Genomic DNA, 22,625 nt, shown 5'->3' with positions numbered 1-22,625 from the left:
TTACTTATTTTTAATAGTATATGTGCTTGAACATACCACTGAATTGAAGGGATATTCATCTCCATTAATTGGCCTCAGTTTTCATTTACACAAGTATCATATCCCATTGAAGTTAATAGCAAAATGTACCGTTTTGAATTTCAGAATTTGTATTGGGGTGTCTCCCCTCCCCCAAACACACACAGTAGAACAACTTCTTGACACAGTCCCACAGCAGCACATATCCTGTTGTGTGTGTGAAGGAGCCTTGTTCTGTGGCAGCAAAAAGGCAATAGAAGAAACTTACAGCACTTTAAATTCTAAACGTTTGTTGACACAGTGCTCCAAGTGTGCAAATTACCTGTGCATGGGATTACTCCCATTTTGAAGGGTAAAAATTGCGTAAGTTAGACCAGTGGCAGTTGAACTCTACACATGCAAGCCCTCTTCCATAAATGTGTCCAAAATGTGGATAGCAGATAGTCCTGGAAGTGTTTTTTTCCCTGTTTTGTAGTATGTACTCAGGTGGATCCTTGTATGAACTGGCCCTTATTGGTTTCTTATTGTATGAGCCTTTGTTGATTATAGCCTCTTTGGTTCAATTCATAAGTGGATTGTAAAAGCGATTGCGCTATGAAAGTTTCTGTGTGTATGTGTGTTATATTAACTTAGATCACAATCCTATGCATGTTTAGACAGGAAAAAGTCCTACAACTTCCAGCATCCCCCAGCTAGCCATGCTGGCTGGGGAATGCTGGGAGCTGTAGGAGCGTTTTCTGTCTAAACACGCATTTAGGATTGTGAACTAAATTCACAATATACAAATGATAGCAAATAGACTACACCCTGATTACTAGAACACTAAATGTTTAAAATGTATGAGACATTTTAATGGAGCATGATTACAGCCAGTATTTCTGCAAATTATACAAAATAAGCACATTTGCATATACATACTTAATTTGCATATTATTTTCTGCTAGGGAAGAGTTACACAGGGCAGTGAAGCCTTGATATTGGAATCCTACTCAGACCCTGTCTTCTAAGATTTCACTAGAATTGTCTAATAGCTTTATTACTGTGGGATGAGAGAGTAGAAATACCCTGTGGAGTCCTGCTAATGCATTTCCCCCCCTTTTTTTTAGCCCCCTGTGAAGCCAACACATTCTTTTGCCATAGTAATATGTGTATTAATAATACATTGGTCTGTAATGGACTCCAGAACTGTGTATATCCATGGGATGAAAACCACTGCAAAGGTAATGCATAGGTTTTATTATTGTTGCTGTTATTGTTATTGTTATTATTATCATCATCATTATGTATCTCATTTGTATCCCGCCATTTTCCCCTTGCAAGGAACCCAAGGCAACTTACATTATCCTCCTCCTCTCCATTTTATCCTCACAATGACAACGCTGTGAGGTAGGTTGGGCTGAGAGTCTGACCAGCCCAAAGTCACCTGGTGAGCTTCCATGGCCGAGTGGGGACTAGAACCCGGATCTCTCGGCTCCCAGTCCAACACTCTTGCCGCCACTACACCACACTGGCTTTCCAATTCCATATATGAAATGGAATTGGAAAGATGCTAATTTATTCCTGTCAATACGTAATGTATTCCTATCACTATATAAGAATATGCGCTATTATCTTCGCTATCAAGTTCAATAGTTCATTCAGTTCAATAATGCATTTCCATTTTAAAAAATCTGTAGCCCATTGGAAAGTAGTTTTCAATGACTTCCAATGAATGTTAAGGACATGTGTGTATCTCACTCTACTCTCAAAGCTCTGACTACTTTACATACTTTTCTAAAAGTAAATAAATAAGAGATACATAAGAATATATAATCAGTAGTCAAAATGACTCCATTACTTGCAAAATGGCAGGCTATCAGAGTCTAAAGGACTCTGAACTGAGGAGGCCTGCTTCGTGGGACCTCAAAACTGTCACGATCAAAGTTCCAGCTCCCACTGAAGCCTACATGTGCAGACTTTTCAGCATGTAGGTTTCCCCAGCTGAGAAGTCCATGGAAGCAGGGTCAGGAAGAAGGGCCAGGGAGTCACATGACCTTGGCAGCTACACTTCCCCTTTCAACACATGGACCTCCTTCAGGCAATCATTGTGGGAAGAGAGCTTAAACAGACATGTGTAGTGTGTACAAGTTGATTTGTTGGCTTCATCTTTTGGGAACTGGTGCTAATGATGTTTTCAGGTCATTGTTAATATGTTGTAAGACCCTGAAATGAATCTGCAGCAGCAACAGCAGCAGCCTACTGGGATATGGAGAGGCATTTCAAAATATCATGCTGATCACTAGTAAAGGCTCCTGCCAGCAAGTCAGTGGCTATCAATATTTGTTCTGAAAATGCATTTCATTTCAAAGCAGCGTCTCTCAGGGATATCAAATGGAATTAAAAGTTGTAACATATTCACAGCATGCCATGAAATGCTGTGTAAATGCAGGCCTTGTTCTTGAGAAGTGGCAAACATCACTAGCTTACTTTTTCCCCTTCTAATTATGAAGTACAATATAAAGTGGGGGGAGGGGTACTTACATACTAGGGTTTATTTGTTTTTCAGCAATATTGGCTATGCACCCAGTCACACTTAGGGACAGGTTTGGGGGGAACTGTCTTTCACTGAGCTTGAGGAACTGAATTCCTTTAGAAATAAAATAAAAATTTGACATACAATGTCAGTAAAGGCTGAATTATTTATTTATTACATTTCTATACCACCCAATAGCTAAAGCTCTTTGGGGCTTTCTTATTGAGAAAGGCTGAGAAGGATGATTAGGTAGGGCTATGCAGTGCTGATGAAGGTAGGCAGTGATGCTTTAAGAAGTAATGCCTAAATCCAAAACACGGATCCTATAATGATGGCTGCTGGATGAGGTTTGCTTGCTTCTGATAGAGGTGAGCTGTTTTAGCTTCTAGCAGTTAACAATGACTGGGTTCACACAACATGATAACCCACACTCAGTGATTGAGTATGGGTTGAGTGTGGAAATACAAGAAATAGTAATACTGTGTTTCACTGTTGTTCTATAAAGCAACCTACCAGCTGTTATTGCTTGCTTATCCTTCTATTATAGTAAATTTGTCCCCATTAACCTCTGTAACGTATCTAGGGACAGGAGTTGAGGTTCTGAATAAGTCATAAGAAGAAAAGAAAAGCCCAGCTGGATCAGAACAAGGGTCCACCTAGTCCACATCCAGTTTCCAACAGTAGCCAGCCATATGCTTCTGTGAAGTTCACAAAAAGGGCATTGAAGCAGCCACCCTCCTGCATTCAGCGGTTCACTGTCTCTGACAGTAGAGACTCCCCTTTGCTATCATACTGTCACACATTAAAAACACTAAGGGCACAGTCCTATGCAGATAGGCGGCCTCCTCCGAACTCAGAGGTGACCGCCTATCCAATGCAGGGCAGGAGAAGCACAGAGGGGAAGCACTCCCCGCACTCCTCCTGCCCTGCATTTTCAGCTAGATAGCCGCTTTCGGCTGTCTAGCCACGGGAAGGCAAAGAGGGGGAGGAGGCTGCCGTATGACACATAGGATGTATCGTACAGGCATTTCTGCCCTCCATGCCCCGGAAAGCCTCCTGGAGTGCCCCATTTCAGCCACTACACACTTCTCTTGCAAGTGCGGAGCACACAGCTTCTCTGCGCTGCCTGCAAGGCAGCACAGAACAGGGTGTGGGGAGGTTGGTTCTCCAGGAACCGACCTCAGAGCACAGGATCTGAGGTCGGTTCCCAGAAAACAAGATATCCTGTGGCCATCTAACCACTGACTAGTGGCCATAGGATTTATCCCTCCATGCCACAAATAATAGAAACATTTTAATGCCCACCTGAAACTGAGCATAAATAGAGCCTGTCTATTATCCCTTGGAAAGGAGTTCCATAGTCAAGATGCTGCCGGAGAAAAGGCCCTTTCCCATCTTCCCACCAGTCTACCTTCCATTGGTGGTGGACATAAACAAGGCCTCAGTGGAAGACTGTAACCTACAGGCAAGGTCGTAAGGGGGGAGGTATTCATTCAAATATCCAGGCCCCAAGCTATTCATCCCAGAAACCAATCAGAAGCTAGCACAGATGCTGTAAGACACTGAAGTAATGCAGTCTATGAAAGAAAGAACGTAATCTGGCTGCAGCTTTTTGCACGTGCTGCAGTTTCCAGATGCTGTTCAAGGATAACCCACATAGATCATGTTGCGGTGATCTGAATGGAGAGTGAGAGGTGTATATAAATGTGTAGTCAGATCTGTCCTCCAATAAGGAATGAAGCTGGCAACACCAGACAAAGCTGGGCAAAGCTACTTCTAGCCACAACAGCCACTAGACATCTAGGAGTAAGGAGTGTAGCAGGCATGTGCAGTGTCATTCTCCCTTCCACACGTCTAGTATATGCATGGAGACAAACATCTGTACAGCCCTTAAAATTTCCCAAGGGGATAATTTGATTTCCACAATTTCTCCATTTATTTATTTATTTGGCTTGTACCCACCTTTCTACCAAGAAAATGGCACTCAGGGCAGCTTACAAACATAGAGGAACAAAACTTGATTAAAACAATAATAAAACATGGTGGAGGCTGGTGGCTCTGATTTCGGTGGAGCTATGAATCCATTGTGGCTTTTAGTCATAACCAGCCAGAACTCTAAAGGAGCTATCCAAGGTGCTAACCCTATTTTAGGGATAGGGTTCAGTTCCTTTAGAGTTCTGGCTGGTTCTGACTGAAACCCAGAATGGATTCAGAGCCTCACTGAAATTGGAGCCACTATCCTCCACTGATAAAACATTAAAACACAATAAATACAACAGTAAAATAATAAAAAGCACCCAACCCAACAGACCCACCTACATGCCAAATACCTGCTTAAATAAACAGGTCTTTGCCTCCCAGTGGAAGGACAGCAGAGGGGGGACCATCCTAGCTGCCCTCAGCAGGGAATTCCACAGACTAGGAGTGGCCACTGAGAAGGCTCTCCCACATATTTGCCACATATTGGGTTGTTTTCCAATATGCTAAGCAAATTGAGAGGCATAGCTTATTTCTGTTCACTATTTAAGGTTGTGTTGACTCTCCTGTCAGAGGCATTTTAATAATAAATTACAGTGTGGTCCAAACATTGATTTTTAGCCCTCCTGCAGGGAAAAGAAACATCCTGTCATTTTAAGCCATGCTACTTTTCACTGCCTTGTTGTGGCGAAGGGGCTTGCGTAACTCAGTGAAGCCATAAGCTATGCCGTGCAGGGACACCCAATACGGACAGGTCATGGCAGAGAGTTCTGACAAAATGTGGTCCACTGGAGAAGGAAATGGCAACCCACTCCAGTATTCTTGCCAAGAAAATCCCATGGAACGTATCACAAGGCTAAAAGATATGACGCTGGAAGATGAGCCCTTCAGGTCGGAAGGTGTCCAATATACTACTGGGGAAGAGCAGAGGGTATTTCCAAGTAGTGCCAGAAAGAGTGAAGTGGCTGGGCCAAAGCCGAAAGGACACTCAGCTGTGGATGTGTCTGGTGGTGAAAAGAAAATCCAATGCTGTAAAGAACAATATTGTTTAGGAACCTGGAATGTCAGATTAATGAATCAAGGTAAGCTGGAGGTGGTCAAACATGAGATGGCAAGATTGAACATCGACATCTTGGGAATCAGTGAACTAAAATGGACAGGGATGGGCGAATTTAATTCAGGTGACCATCATATCTACTATTGTGGGCAAGAATCCCATAGAAGAAATGGAGTAGCACTCATAGTCAACAAAAGGGTGGGAAAAGCAGTACTGGGGTACAATCTTAAAAACAATAGAATGATCTCAGTACGAATCCAAGGCAAACCATTTAACATCACAGTAATTCAAGTCTATGCCCCAACCACTGATGCCGAAGAAGCTGAGGTTGATCGGTTCTATGAAGACCTACAACACCTTCTAGAACTAACACCAAAAAAAGATGTCCTCTTCATCATAGAGGATTGGAATGCTAAAGTAGGAAGTCAAGAAATCACCAGGATAACAGGCAGGCATGGCCTTGGTGTACAAAATGAAGCAGGAAAAAAGCTAATAGAGTTTTGCCAAGAGAACACGCTGATCATAGCAAACACTCTTTTCCAACAGCACTAGAGGCGACTCTACACTAGGGATGCACGAAAGTCACTTACCTGGTCTCGCAGCTTGCTTCGTGGTGGGGGGGAGGTGCTTCGCTGCTCCCCCCGAAGTTCAGGCTGGGGGGGAGGCTTCCCTCCTCGCCCGGCTGAAATTCAGGCCGGGGGGGAGGCTTCCTGCCTCGCCCGGCCGAAATTCAGGCCGGGGAGAAGTGCCCCATCTCCCCGGCCGCGAACTTCAAAAGAAAAGAAAAAAAAATGCCCCTGTGATAGGCTACGTAACGATTAACGTAGCCTATCATGGCTAGATCTGCAAAGTCAGCCGTGATAGGCTACGTTAATCGTCACGTAGCCTATCACGGGTGACTTTGAAAAAAAAAAAAGCGCGTACACAAATGGTGGCCCCCATAGGGAGCCACCATTCGCGTTCCTTATTTGGTCCCTGTAGTCTACGTAAAGATTTACGTAGACTACGGCGAAAATAAGGGCAACGCTATTTGCGTTGTCCTTATTGTCGCCGTGGTTTACGTAAATCTTTACGTAGAGTACAGGGACTAAATAAGGAACGCAAATGGCAGCTCCCTATGGGGGCCGCCATTAGCTGTACGCGCTTTTTTTTTTTAAGTCACCCGTGATAGGCTACGTGACGATTAACGTAGCCTATCATGGCTGACTTTGCAAATCTAGCCATGATAGGCTACGTTAGTCGTTACGTAGCCTATCACAGGGGCCTTGTTTTTTTTTTTTACTTTTCTTGTAATGGTGGCGGCGGCAGCCGGTCAAAAGACAGGCTGCCGCCCCCGCCCCTGACAAAGACCTGCTGAACCGCCGCCGGGACCCGCCGCTGGGAGGGACATTCGTGAAAGGTAAGTCCCATCCCAGGGGGGGGCGGGGGGGGCGAAGAATTTCTCCCTGAACAACCTTCGGAGGACCGAATGCGTTGGCACTCGGCCCCCTGAAGTTTCGGGGAGAAATTCTCCCCCATCCCTACTCTACACATGGACATCACCAGATGGTCAGTATCGAAATCAGATTGATTATGTCCTTTGCAGCCAAAGATGGAGAAGCTCTATACAGCCAGTAAAAACAAAACCTGGAGCTGACTGTGGCTCAGATCATGAGCTTCTTGTTGCAAAATTTCAGCTTAAATTGAAGAACGTAGGGAAAACCACTAAAACATTCAGGTATGACCTAAAGCATATCCCTTATGAATATACAGTGGAGGTGAGGAATAGATTTCAGGGATTAGACCTGATAGACAGAGTGCCTGAGGAACTATGGGCGGAGGTCCGTAACATTGTTCAGGAGGCAGCAACTCAATCCATCTCAAAGAAAAAGAAATGCAAGAAAGCCAAGTGGCTGTCTGATGAGGCTTTACAAGTAGCTGAGGAAAGAAGGGAAGCGAAAAGCAAGGGAGAAAGGGGAAGATCTATCCAACTGAATGCAGAGTTCCAGAGAATAGCAAGGAGAGACAAGAAGGCCTTCTTAAACGAACAATGCAAAGAAATAGAGGAAAGCAACAGAATGGGAAAGACTAGAGATCTCTTCAAGAAAATCGGAGATCTCAAGGGAATGTTTTGTGCAAAGACGGGCATGATAAAGGACAAAGAAGGCAGGGACCTAACAGACGCAGATGAGATTAAGAAGAGGTGGAGAGAATACACAGAAGAACTATACAGGAAAGATCTTAATGTCCCTGATAGCCATGATAGTGCGGTCACTGAACTTGAGCCGGACATCCTAGAGAGTGAAGTCAAGTGGGCCTTAGGAAGCATTACTAATAACAAAGCTAGCAGAGATGACAGTATTCCAGCTGAGCTATTTAAAAGATGATGCTGTTAAAGTGCTGCATTCAATATGCCAACAAATTTGGAACACTCAACAATGGCTGCAAGACTGGAAAAAGTCAGTTTACATTCCAATTCCAAAGAAGGGCAACGCCAAAGAGTGTTCAAACTACCGCACAATTGCGCTCATTTCACATGTCAGCAAGGAGATGCTCAAAATCCTACAAGCTAGGCTTCAGCAGTATGTGAACCGAGAACTACCGGAAGTACAAGCTGGGTTTCGAAGAGGCAGAGGAACTAGAGATCAAATCGCCAACATTCGCTGCATCATGGAGAAAGCAAGAGAATTCCAGAAAAACATCTATTTCTGCTTCATTGACTATGCTAAAGCCTTTGATTGTGTGGATCACAACAAACTGTGGCAAATTCTTTAAGTGATGGGAGTACCAGACCACCTTACCTGTCTCCTGAGAAACCTGTACGAGGGTCAAGAAGCAACAGTAAGAACCAGACATGGAACAACTGAGTGGTTCAAAATTGGGAAAGGAGTACGACAAGGCTGCATATTGTCACCCTGCTTATTTAACTTATATGCAGAGTACATCATGAGAAATGCCAGGTTGAATGAATCAAGGTCGGAATTAAGATTGCTGGGAGAATTATCAACAACCTCCGATATGCAGACGATACCACCCTAATGGCAGAAAGCAAAGAGGATCTCAAGAGCCTCTTGTTGAGGGTGAAAGAGGAGAGTGCAAAAGCTGGTTTGAAACTCAACATTAAAAAAACAAAGATCATGGCATCTGGCCCCATCACTTCCTGGCATATGGAAGGGGAAGAAATGGAAGCAGTGACAGATTTTACTTTCTTGGTCTCCAAGATCACCACAGACGGTGACTGTAGCCATGAAATTAAAAGACGCTTGCTCCTTGGGAGGAAAGCTATGGCAAACCTAGACAGCATAGTAAGAAGCAGAGACATCACCTTGCCGACAAAGGTCCATCTAATCAAAGCTATGGTTTTCCCAGTAGTAATGTATGGCTGTGAGAGCTGGACTATAAGGAAGGCTGAGCGCCGAAGAATCGATGGTTTCGAACTGTGGTGCTGGAGAAGACCTTTACGAGTCCCCTGGACTGCAAAGAGGTCAAATCAGTCCATCCTAAAGGAAATCAACCCTGAGTACTCATTGGAAGGACAGATAGTGAAGCTGAAGCTCAAATATTTTGGCCACCTAATGTGAAGAGAAAACTCTCTGGAAAAGACCCTGATGCTGGGAAAGACTGAAGGCAAAAGGAGAAGGGGACGGCAGAGGATGAGATGGCTAGATAGCATCACCGATGCAATGAATATGAACTTGAGCATGCTCCGGGAGAGAGCGCAGGACAGGAAGACCTGGCATGCTATGGTCCATGGGGTCACGAAGAGTCGGACACGACTGAACGACTGAACAACAACTTTTCTAAAACTGAAAACATTTTAATGGTATATCATACCACATCACAAAGTCACCTGCATGAATAGAAAGCCTTCACCATTTCAATTTACTGTACAAAGGCTTGATCTTAAGCAGTGCAAAAAGCCTTCAACTTTCAGGATGAAAAATATATTCCTTTGTTAGGAAAGTCTTGAAAACAGAGAACTAGGAATAAGTTGTTCATGGGAAGTTACTTTTCATTTGCCTCATTACATTCATCCACATTTGACTAAATCCAAACTTTAATTCAGGTATTTTCACTCATTGTGTTATTCATACAATAAATGCACCCATCAGTTGACCATTTGACCATAGCTTAGACTCTCTCATGTGGTGGGTAGACAAAGATCATTTATTTTTTATTAATATATATTTATTTTCATTTTTAAAATATTTACAGAAATCCATGCTAAGCCATCCATAATATGTCCACTTATGTAGTCTCATATTTTATGTAAATTTTTAAAAACAGAAATACATCCTCAGTAAATACATCTTTATATCTCTATAGACATCAGAGCTAAAGTTAGGTACTCTTGTTTAGTACTTGAAGGGAACCCTAAAATCTCACTGCCATTTCCTGGGCAACATTGGTCTTGGACTTTCCTTTTCTCTCAGTGCTGCTGAGTCCTCCACACGATCAGTTTCTCCTCAGTCTGAGAGTAAGATTCTAAGGCACAGGGGAAGGCAAACTTGACCTTCAGATGTTTTAGCCTGCAACTCCCATGTTCCATCACCATTGACAAGGGCTGATGGGAGTTGTAAGTCAAAATATCTGGAGGGCCCCAAGTTGCCCACCCCCGCTATAGAATCTCTACAGAAATGTGTGAAACAGCCATTCAGTCTAGTTTTGTAGGCAAAGTCTCTGTTTTAAAATAAAGCTTGGCAGTATCTAGAAGTCCCTTCAGCATATAGTGATAATCACATGGCCAGCGAAGCACAGCAAGTGAAATTTATGCTAGCAGAATGAACAGGCTGTGACAAGGAGCCTGTGAAAATTATCCTTTGGGTCTGGAGCAGTGATGCTCTGATAATTTATGTTCAGAAACCTTGGAATGCATCTTAGAGCAAAAAGGTATGTGATGGCTCATAGAGAAGAAGGGGAGTTTTTTTTCTCCTTCCTGGAAATCACATTTTTAATAATTCTTGTATTTCCTCCTGTGTCAGCTGAATGTTAACTAACACCAGAAATTCCAAATAAATCATGAATGTTAGGAGTTTCATGGATAAGGAAGCATTTCTATTTCAATCTCCATAAACTGATGCTAGTTCACATACTGGATTGTCAGTCATAACCACTGAAGCCTGGGAGGTCACTGTCCCATTAAATATAGTGTTTCAGGGAATGCAGTGAACTGGGTCTGGGAGTGTCTTCCTCAGATGCCACACTATGGATGTTATGTTATTTCCCATCGCATTTCCTTATGAAGCCTAAGCTTCAGTACACTGAGGACAAGATTGGGTGAGATAAGATTGGTGGGACCAGGTTCTAAATGTTGTTGTCCCTCATAAGTTGATTCCTTTGTCTTGGCAGGATAAAATTTGATACAGTTCAGAGCTCAATGTGACCAAACAGATAGATTAAAGTACACTTAAGTAACTAGGGTAGCCTCCCACAACCTGGCACCCTCCTGGCACTACAACTCCCATAATCCAAAGCCAGCCATTGCCCATGCTGGCTGGGTATGGTTGGAGTTGTTGTCCAACACATCTGGAGGGCACTGTGTTGGGGGAGGCTGAACTAGAGCCATCTCACTGAAGATAAGGGTGGTTTTTGATCTAAGCTATATGGGCTGGACTGGCTTGCAAGTGGCCAGAACAATGTTGGATTACCGTAGATATCTATCATCATGCCTCCCCTTTCACAGTCATAGAATATCCTGGTGCATAGCCCCCTGCAGAGAGTAAGAGAGATGAAAAATTAACCTTTCACTGGAAGAGCCAGGTTATTGTATAACACATAATGCAAGGGGAACATCACTGATTAGGGAAATCTGTCATGTGCTTCCAAGTATTTGGCTAAATAGAATCCCACAGGCTACTACAGTGTAAAAACAACAGCTCTGACCAAGTTGCTAAAAATCAGATTATACCATAAAATTTAGTTATTTTTTGCTAACCCTGTTGAGTATTTTGACATTGAAAAGCAAGTTAGAAATGCCAGAGATGGATAGATAGAAAGTTTCTTCCCTATAATCATATATAACACTACATGGTTTAGTGTAAACCAGGCTATAGAGGTGGAGAATTTTCCTTTTTCCAGCTATAGGAAAGAATTTGATACCATGAGTGAGCTTTCACACTTTATAATCACTGGCAAGAAAATTGTCTGTTCTGCCATTTTAATTTTGTGTGTGAGTTAGCCTTTCTTATATCAATGTAGAATAACAGTATCGTGGTTACTTTAAAAAAAATATATATTAATTCTTTGTTTTCTTTTATTTTTCCCCTATCACACAGAAAAGAGAAAAGCCAACCTATTGGACCAGCTTACTAATACCAGTGGAACAATAATTGGGGTAGCCTCTTGTATTGTGATCCTCCTCATCATTATCTCTGTTATAGTACAGATCAAACAGCCTCGTAAAAAATTTGTCCAGAGGAAAGCAGACTTTGATCAAACAGTATTTCAGGAGGTGTTTGAGCCTCCTCACTATGAGTTATGCACTCTTAGGGGGGCGGGGGCTACAGCAGACCTTGCAGATGTTGCAGATGACTTTGAAAATTATCATAAACTGCGTAGATCATCTTCAAAATGCATTCATGACCACCACTGTGGATCGCAGTTATCCAGCACTAAGGGCAGCCGTAGTAACCTCAGCACAAGAGATACACCTATCTTGACAGATATTCAACCGCAGCCTGTAAAGCCCCTTATCCAGCCCATGAACAGAAGAAATATTCTTGTCATGAAGCATAGCTACTCACAAGAGGCTGCAGATGCGTGCGACATAGATGAAATCGAAGAGGTACCAACCACGAGTCACAGGCTATCCAGGCATGATAAAGCTGTCCAGCGGTCAGTATCAATAGATTTTTGATGAAGACTATTGTGTGAGGACTGGGTTCAATCTAAAATATTCCCTCTTTATTTTTCTCTAACCTATATTTCCATTTAGAATTCAGAACACTTATATATCAGTTCTTTGTCTTCCCAGGATCCATTCACATAGTTTGTGGTGAACTTATGCACAGCAGTTAGGCTAAGGGGGATTCTCATGCAAACACCACATGGAAACAGCACCGGCAAAGACACTGTTTGCCAAGAATTCAAAGCTATTCTGGAAAACTTCATTTTATTCCTCGATCATTGACTAGCAGTAGTCACTGCAATCCACAAGAGTTTTGCATGGCAATCCCTTCACAAACATTTCCATGCCAGATGAAAATACAGGGTTTCAGCCTCTACACTTATTTTCTCTTCCTTCCTGGGCCAAACTAGATGTGATGCTAGATATGTCACGTATGTGACTAGGCTCTCCTGCAGTGATGATGTTTTTGTTTGTTTGACGAATTAGCAGCCTTATTCCACTGCTTTGAAAATGAGGGAATTTGTGATGTTTTACCCTTTCCTCCTTTAACCTTTCTATGATCTAGATCTTCCCACTCTAAAGAAGATCTTAGTGCAGAGGTGGGAATCTTTTCCCCACCCTGTGCTAACAGCTGCTTTTGAGGGGAGGGATTTAGATAAGGGCAAGGAAGGAAAGTGCATCCTTCCTAAGAATGCTTCTCTGATTTTCAGAGCAGCTGCATGAGACTACTAATGTAATGAGTGCTTCTTTTTTTAAGTGTGAGATCCGAATTGTGGATCTCTTGCTTCCTATCCAGTTTGGTTCTCTGTTCCTGTCCCTCCCATACAGTTCCTCATAAAAAAATGCACTCTCTGTTATGTTTTCAACTTTTCTTATTGTTTTAATTTCATTAAAATAGAAAAATATAAGAAAGGAAAGGTTCATTTTACCATGCCAAAGACATTTTTGCTGAAATGATGTGTAGTTTTGTTTGAAAAATCGGTATGCATGTGGCTTCAATATAGCTGAAAGGTAATTCTCTGTACTCCCAAATCACAGAACACCTCAGTTTGGTGAGGGGCAGGCAGGTCAGTGAGAGAAAAGCCTCTCCCATGAAACGTGGCTTTCTATATATAGCAAATTACAATGTTTTGAAGTATTACAATACGATTTATGTAGCTGATCATAGTATCACTGCTTGTCTTATTTATTTGCCATTTAGATCACAGGACATTTTTTTTATTGTTTTAGCTTGATATTCTTTTAGCTTTGCTTATATATATTTTTAGTGAAGAAGAATATTTCTAATTCATGTCTAGCATGTTTTTGATTTAAAGAATAACATGGAGACTTTTTTTTTTGCTGTGTATTGCATCCTGAATGCTTATAAATAAGAATGATTAAAAGTTTGCAAGTAAAAACAAAAAGAAAAATACTTACCTATTCAGAGACATTCAGAATGTTTTTGATAGATTTGTGTTTCACATGCATGCTTTACTTCTCCATATGTTTTAATGTTCTTTTCATGTGCCACACATGTTTCATTTTGTACATATAAGCCATCCAGTTATCCCAAACCTTCAAAGCACTCTGTCAACAGCCTCACTGGGCCAGTTCACGCACAATACGCCAGGCTTCTCAGGGGCTGTTTAACCCACAGTGAGCTGTGGCATGTGCCAGATGCCATTTTGAATATGCAACTCTTGCTTGGGGGTTGTTGCACTGTGCGAACCCAGCCACTGAGGGTTATAACCCTACAACAAACCAAGGGTTATGCAAGGGTTGTTTAATCCTCAAATAATCCTTGGTGGCTGGGTTTGCACAACACAGCAACCCCTGAGCAGGGATTGCATATTCAAAATGGTACCCGGCACATACTACAGCTCATTGTGGGTTAAACAACCCCTGATGGACCCGGCATGTCGTGCAAACCAGGTCACTAACTTCGAATTGAACATATTGGTGGGGCACTTTGAGGGTTGATCATGGTAACAAGAATATTACTTTTGTATATTTGCATGCCAGTTTTAAGTGTCTTGCATCAATTTGTTCAGGTTCTAAAGATATACTTCATTTAAGAATGTATATGCATATATTTCTTTTTTTCTATGCAAACATTATTATGTTGAATGAAATAGCCATAACATTCCAGGTTCTGCCTCATTGGGTCTCTAAACAAACATGAATCTGAGTACAACACAACTAGGGTGTAAAAGACAAACTGAAGGTAAGTGAACAACTCTATAGCTCCCAATTCACCATCTCTTACTTTCCATGTGTTTTCTTTTTAGAAGTTTGATGGCTGTTTATCATTTGCTCTGTGTGTGTGTGTGTGTGTGTTTTGCTTTGTTTGAAAATGGTGCTATGTTTTGAGCATATAAAGAATTTAAAAAGTGCAGGCAGGGGGCTGCTATAACAAACAATGCATAAAACCTATTAAATTACTATCCTCAGTTGCATTGTAACATCTTGCTAAATATAATCTGCATTTAAGCTTGAATCTTGAACAGAGTTTGGCATGACCTTTCACTTTTATTTAAGAAAATGATATGAAAAGTGTTTCAAAAGATAATAAAACCCACCCCAATCCACACATTTGGAGTACAGGAGCCTGAAAGTAAGAACTGTCTTTGTATATTTCACATTTGTACACCAGACTTCCTTTAGGAAAGCCAAGGTGGTGTGCAAAGGATTATCCTGTTTTATCTTCCCAACAGCCCTGTGAGTTAGATGAGGCTGGTAGTCTCTTATTCACAGTTGACTATAAACTTTTGTGAAATGAGTGGAGATTTAAACCAGATTCCATTTCAAGCCCAGTGCTCTATGCATGCCACCACACTGACTGTCTTACCATGACAGAGCATATCTTTGTGATGAAGCTGCAGAGAGAATGATGGATAGCACTAACTAATGTCCTCTATTGTAACTTCCCTGTTCCGGGATGTGTGAAATGCACAGCTCCCGTATATTTGAAATATGTAGGAAGCAGCAAAGATTGTACACAATCCCCTCTCATCCAAACATCGGCTCCTACCTTGAATAACCAACTACAAGGCAAGTGCCGGGAGATAAAATGTTAACTCAGCTGGGGATCATACACAAAGCCTTCCTTGTCCCTGCTGTGAGAGCAGCCCTGGTACTAGGTCTCACTCTGCTGCCAACAGCTGTGAATCAGGTAGCGCTGTGCCGAAAATTTCCGCCACATTTTTTCCAACCATTCTCATTCAATTTGATAGAAGAGAGATTGCTTTTGAAAAGAAATTCAATGGTGAAGAAATTTCAGAGAAATTCTCATGGGCTGCGCTTGGTGTTTGGGGGCTTACCTTGCTCAGGAGGTGGCCGAGGAGTGAGCACAAGCGTCCTGCTTTTCATTGTATTATCATCTCTCTTGCTACCTGTAGCCTCCTCAGCTTCCCACACTTCAATTAAAGTCCAGTGGAAGGCAACATGAGGTAATTCCTCCCACAGGTAGGGATGGGGGAGAATTTCTCCCCGAAACTTCGGGGGGCCGAGTGCCAACATATTCGGCCCCCCAAAGTAGTTTCGGGGAGAAATTCTCTGCCCCCCCGCCCCCCCCCCCCGGGATGGGACTTACCTTTCCCGAATGTCGCTCCCGGTGGCGGGTCGCAGCGGTGGTTCCGCAGGGCTTCGACAGGGGCAGGGGCGGCAGCCAGTCTTTCGACCGGCTGCCGCCGCTGCCATTCCAAGAAAAGTAAAAAAAAAAAAACGCCCCCGTGATAGGCTACGTGACGATTAACGTAGCCTATCATGGCTAGATTTGCAAAGTCAGCCGTGATAGGTTACGTAAATCATCACGTAGCCTATCACAGGTGACTTAAAAAAAAAAAAAGCGCGTACGCAAATGGCGGCCCCCATAGGGAGCTGCCATTCGCGTTCCTTATTTGGTCGCTGTAGTCTACGTAAAGATTACGTAGACTATGGCGAAAATAAGGGCAACGCTATTTGCCCTTATAAATCGTCACGTTATCACGGGGGCATTTTTTTTAACTTTTTATTTTGTGTCCGGGCAAGGCGAGGTGCCTCCCCCCCGGCCTGAATTTCAGCCGGGCGAGGAGGGAAGCCTCCCCCCCCGGCCTGAACTTCGGGGGGAGCAGCGAAGCGCCTCCCCCCCACCGCGAAGCAAGCTGCGAGACCAGGTAAGTGACTTTCGTGCACCCCTACCCACAGGGCTTTTTTCAGATCAGGACATGCAGGCAGCCTGGGAGGCTAGCTGTGATTAGGTAAGCTCAGAAACACCATGAAAATAAATGATTAAACATCGTGAATGAGGCAGAACAATGGAAGCCTCTTTCGGGTGGGAGAAAACATTCAGGAAATTGGAGGACAGATTTTGGCAGAGCACTACCTCCACATCGTCCCTGGAGCTACACACAACACTGCCGCCACCTGCATTGCAGTGGATGCAAATTGGGGCCAGACTGCCAAGACATTTGATGCTGTTGCAGCATGAAAACCCCAAAACCCTCACCAAAAAAGAAAGAACCTGTGCTACCACTGCTGCCAATGGGGAGCCCCAGCTGGGAGAAACTGCTGAGAATTCCTCCTCCCCCTGTAGAAATTCAGTGAAATTGTCTCGCAAATTTCTCTGCCCACAAGTAAGGTGGATAATTTTAAGAGGCCATTTGCGCACAGCTCTAGACTCAGGCTGTTTGTTTGATACTACTTAAATGTGTAGTCAAATTAAGATAGGAAGACATCTGTTTTCTCAAGTACTGTCATTTAGAATTTATGATATTGGGAAAAAGCTTGACTAACAGGTCGCTTGTAAGAATTTAATCTACTTGTTCCATTTAGGTAACTGGATTTTCATTTTGCTAGCACTGATTACTATTTTCTGAAGGGTTTGAACAGATATGTTCTTTTCCCTTCATATCTGTACTGTAGGCATCTAGACTGACGGTTTTGCTATACAAAACTATAACTTCCACAGTTCAAAGCTCCACATAGGGATCAGTAGATCTGTCTGGTGTGATTCCATGAATTTCCTCTTTTGCTCACCTCTAAGTCCATTTCATGCTGGTTCCATGCATACATATATATATATATATATATATATTTAAAGGAAAAAATCTATCAGATTTTTTAAAACATATTTTAAAAATTTGCGCATTTTGTGTGCATTTTTAAAATGTACAAAGTTTTGTACACATCCACCAAATGAATAAAGTGTGTTTGTGTGCATTTTTTCAGTGTATGCATTTTTGTTTGAATATGTTTCAAATGAGTGCATTTAATCAGACACATTTTTCTTATCTCACGGAATGCATCACAAGTCCTGAAATGTACAATTTCAGAATGCAAAGTGTGTCTGGGTCTCCATCTGTATCTGGGTGATCCAGATTCAGGAAATCTTAAAAAAAACAAAAAACAAAACCAAGACAGAGTAGATTCCTTATATACCCCTAGTTCCACATTACTTTGTTGTGCATATGGAGATCCACAAAAATGGCCAGTCTTTTCAGTGTTAGTGAAAACTCCACATGTTCCATCCTATTGAGCACACTGAGTTTTCCCCGATATTGAACATAAATATTGGAGCCCCACATATGCGCTAGGGCTCCTGTGTAAGCACCCACATCACTGATTGGAGCTTGTGTGTATTTTTAAATGTATGTATATGTGTACAAAGTGAAATGTATAAGAAGGAAATTTTAAAATGTTGCGACTGTTATTAGATAGTAAGATATACCAGCTTTTAATTTAGATTTTTGGGCATAGAGGTGAAATCATTCAAGTGTTCATTGTTTTCGATATGCAAAATTTGAAAACAAAATTATTAACAAATGTTTTCAGGCTTGGTGTGTGGTGGCATAGAGCGAATCCTCTATTAATTCTACTATTTTCTTTTACACCAAAGAACTGAAAACATTTTTCATTCCTCAGGAAGATATTTCCATTCAACTGCTGAATGTTTATTTTGTAATTTGGCTCAGATAGAATTAAGCTGGAAATCTATTTTGGCTGGAAACTGAATAATTAGTAACACTTAAGGATACCTTCAGTTTACTTGTTTTAAAAAATGTCTTGCAGTGGATCTGTGGGTCTCTGCAAAGTTCTGCCACTATTCAAACACTTAACCCTAATGAAGCTAGTTTGCTCTTTATAGTCTGTTTGGACTACAGAATTCATGTTTTTGAGTTAATACTTACTTACTTACTGATTTATACATACCCTGCCCTTCAATGTATGCATGTCTAGGGCAGCAAACAGAAAACAGCATAACTAATGACAATTTAAGACCAGTTAAAACAATTAAAAAACAATGCAACAATAAAACAGTGGCAGGTGGGTGGGTGGGGGGGACAAATCACATTTTAATGGAGGTTTAAACCACAGTAGAATTATGAAAGTGAATTAAAACCCTAATCAAATTAGAAGGTCTTAGCTTGGTACCAAAGAGACATAAAAGTGGGAGTCAGATGAACCTACCTGGGTATAGTATTCTGCATGGGGCACCACAACCTAAAAGACTCTGTCACCATCTGCCTAACAAGGCAGTAGAACCCAGTTAAGAACCTCAGAGGAAGATCTTAATGTGTAAGCATGTTCATGTGAGAGTATTCATGTTCAGTGGTTGCAACATGGCACTGTATCTGGTCTTATTGATATGGATAGGACTGTGCTTAGTGTTGCCATTCCCATCTTAATTCCACTCCTCTCTGCTCATATATGAAAAGCCTGGCAAAGAATTATTTGCACTACTGCAGTTGCAGTGTCTATGGCTACAGGTGCCTCAATAGAACATCCTAGATGTCACTGTGAACCAGTGCCACAGCTCACAACATTGCCCTTTTTTCACAAGCAGTCCATAGGATCAGGCTGGTGGACAATTAGCTGTTCATCGCTTCCTCTGAAATCACTGGGGCATACATGTGCATAATTGCATTCAGGATTTTAGCCCTACATCCTAATTCTAAGTACATTTATTTAGAAATATAAGCTACTTTTCAGACAACCCAAGTATGGATGTTCTGCATGTGCAGTGAGCCTCAAGTCTGCATGCGCTCCCTACCACCCTAACCACTGCATGTACAACATTTTGTATGAAAAAAGGCTTATATGAGTACACTCATATGCAAGTACATCTTCCCACACATTCCATCCACCTGTTCCTTGCAATAGATGGATTACTTGGGTGACATATACACATGTGGGCTTTGTTTCATGTAAAAACATTGTGCAAAGTATAAGGGAATGTCTGAGCCTGAGGTATGAAATCAGGGCCATGCGTAAACCAGTTTAAGATTTCCATAGAACATTCGTCCAACTAAGTGGATTTGGGGTTACATTTCTTTTTATGTTGAATTCAATGCATCCACTGAATGTCCTTCTTACGTACTTGTATATTATCTGTTATGTCAAATATTATTTACATTGAACTTGTTATATGTACATTGTTTTCATTATGTAGACTGCTTGAAAATAGTGCGATCCTGGGTGATTTTGAATATACTACAGTGAATTGTGAAAATGTCGGCCCTGGAACTTCAAGCTAGAGATGTTCTGGACTCTGACCAGCTATTCCAATTTCATGAAAAAAAAATCGTCAGTCAGTAATGAGTAAAATTAATGGATGGCAATAAGACTCTTATTACTATCATTTATTATTATTAATTATTATCGTTATTATTATTATTATTATTATTATCACTATCATCTCTTTCTTTCTAATTATTTTTGTTTTGTTATAAAAAAATTACCCAATTTCAGGAATAAATGATTAAATCAGGTATTTATCCATTCATAATCACTTCAGTAGAAATATTTGTTGGATATAAATCTAACAGTATGTCTGACTTTGACACTGAGAAACTGATCTGCATGTACAATGCTGAATATCTGAGTTGGCAAAACAACAACAAATCCCTTTGATGAGATACATTGTAAAAAGCATGCACTCATAATTACTGCTGTTCCTATCCATTTCTTTGTGTCATGTGCTTGCTAATTGTAACTTTTTATATAAAGAGACATAAAACAATGTATAATAATTTCTTACACTGAGTTTTATAGTACTCTTTTATTTTACTGCAGCAAATAATCCTTCACTGAAGGATTCAAAATCAGTTTACAATACATATATTGGCTCACATCTACGAGTACATGCATGGAACATGCTGTTCTATGCTTTTTGAAAGTTGGAATCCTGCTGATTGACTCTCTGCAATGAGAAGGAAGAGCAGGAACAAGGCACTCAATCTACTTCCTGCTTCTCCCAAACAGTTGGTGTGATTTCAGCTTTTAAAAAAAGTAATATGACATATATGCACACAGCCCTGCCTGTTGGATCAGACTAGGAATTATGTGTGAGTTCCCATCCAACAAGGCTGCTTCTCTGTGCATAAGAATCCTACCCACACTGGGGCATGTAGAGCTGAAATGAAATTTGCTGAAAATTTCCATTTCACCATCCCAATGTTGAATGAGAAATTTGAAATTCACTTTTTGAACATGGAACAGTATCCAGCAGTGTCATTGTGCTAGTATAGGGACCTCTAGCACAATATCAGTAGCATTAGTTTGCACAATGGGTTTTCCAAGGAATTCCATTGTGCAAGCTAACACCATTGGCATTGCGCTAGACGTCTTTTACACTAGCCCAATGTAATTTGCATTAGCTTAATGACATTGCTGGATACTGCCACAAACTTTTATCTCACAATGGAAAATCTGAGTGAATTTTGACTTGATGGCAAATCCTGATGGTTTTGATTTTGACACACTTCAAACAGGAACACTCATAAGCTGTTAACTGTCACATTTTAAATATTATTACATGCATCATATGCTTCCAGGTACTAGATAAATTTACTCATAATGGATCAAATATAGTTCAGTGTTAAATATCATTATACATTAGTTGTTAAATATCAGCTACCAAATATTGAAAAAAAATACTGATTGTCATATGCTGGAATCAAATATTTGTGGAATATTCTGTAAATATGTGGTATTCAGATAATATCAGAATATTTGACATCCAACTTTGAGAGGAAACTTTTGAGGGGGGGTCAAGTAAATTTGTTTCAGCTCTAGCTGCATACTTTTTAAAGTATCTTTTATGAGTATCTGCCTTTATAAATAAAGCAGTTGACTAAATGATGTTTACAATGTTCACCTCAAAGCATAGGATATACCAAGACAATTCTAAGCATGTTTACTCAGAAGCAAGTCCCACTGTGTTCACTGTCTGTCTGGTACTACCAGGTCCATGCCCTATGATTGCGGCCATAGTGTGCAAGAATAGTAGAATTTATTGGAACAACTTGGAGAAGCATGTACGTTGCACAGCATTCTTCATTAGAAAAATGATTCTGCCTTATTAAGAGTTTTATAAAATTGGAAGGCTTCCATATTCAATCCAAGTTGGTTCAATAAAAGACATCATTTCACCAGGTTTGCAGCTCTTTCATAAATAAACATGTCTTGTAGAAGTCAAACAATTCTTTTCATTGATGGCCCTTCAACTGGCAATCCAAACACTTCTGCATCTGCAACACCAGACTGGGAAATCAAATTTGGCTGCAACCCTGCCGCCCGCCCCCTCAAATATTTATTGAGTTAGAAAAATTACTGCCTCTGACCCATGTGAGGGCAGTTTAATATAGAAAATCCAGATTAATCTTTCAAACTCTATTTCTATCCCTTATTGGTACTTAAACCAAAATGGTAACTTCTTTTGCATTATTCAGGGTATACATGTGAAATGGATGCTCTGTTTGTTTATTTATTTCATTTCTATACCACCCAATAGCCAAAGGTCTCTGGGCAGTTCACAAAAATTAAAACCACAAAGTGCTAGGGTTGGTGGAGAATTTCTCCCCGAAACTTCGGGGGGCCGAGCGCCAACATGTTCGGCCCCCCGAACAAGTTTCAGGGAGAAATCCTCCGAACCCCCCCCCCACACCCCGCACCCCCTCCGGGACGGGACTTACCTTCGCCGAATGTCCCTCCCGGCGGCGGGTCCGGCCAGCGGTTCGGCGGGTGTTCGAGCAGGGCGGGAGCGGCAGCCGGTCTTTCGACCGGCTGCCGCCGCCGCCATTGCAATAAAAGAAAAAAAAAACGCCCCCTGATAGGCTACGTGACGATTCACGTAGCCTATCACGGCTAGATCTGCAAAGTCAGCCATGATAGGCTACGTCAATCGTCACGTAGCCTATCACGGGTGACTTTAAAAAAAAAAAAAAAAAAAAGTGTGTACGGATAATGGCGGCCCCCATAGGGAGCCGCCATTC

General features: G+C 41.6%; 1 protein-coding gene across 1 annotated transcript in view; it reads left to right on the top strand.

Moving 5' to 3' along the window:
- The window catches only part of NETO1 (neuropilin and tolloid like 1), a 145,383-nt gene extending 125,001 nt beyond the window's left edge, over window positions 1–20,382 (top strand). Inside the window, 4 exon segments of the mRNA XM_084848111.1 lie at window positions 1,125–1,238; window positions 11,819–12,377; window positions 19,802–19,854; window positions 19,857–20,382. Of these exon segments, the coding sequence (XP_084704237.1) occupies window positions 1,125–1,238; window positions 11,819–12,377; window positions 19,802–19,854; window positions 19,857–19,954 (824 nt within the window). The 3' untranslated portion in view covers window positions 19,955–20,382.
- Window positions 20,383–22,625: the final 2,243 nt, after the last annotated feature.

The sequence above is a fragment of the Heloderma suspectum genome, chromosome 4 (assembly GCF_057233095.1).
Source record: "Heloderma suspectum isolate Gila_16-S chromosome 4, 16-S_ref, whole genome shotgun sequence".
NCBI classification, from domain to species: domain Eukaryota; kingdom Metazoa; phylum Chordata; class Lepidosauria; order Squamata; family Helodermatidae; genus Heloderma; species Heloderma suspectum.
Note: the sequence above shows the minus strand (reverse complement) of the source record. Positions and strands in the feature narration are given on the sequence as shown.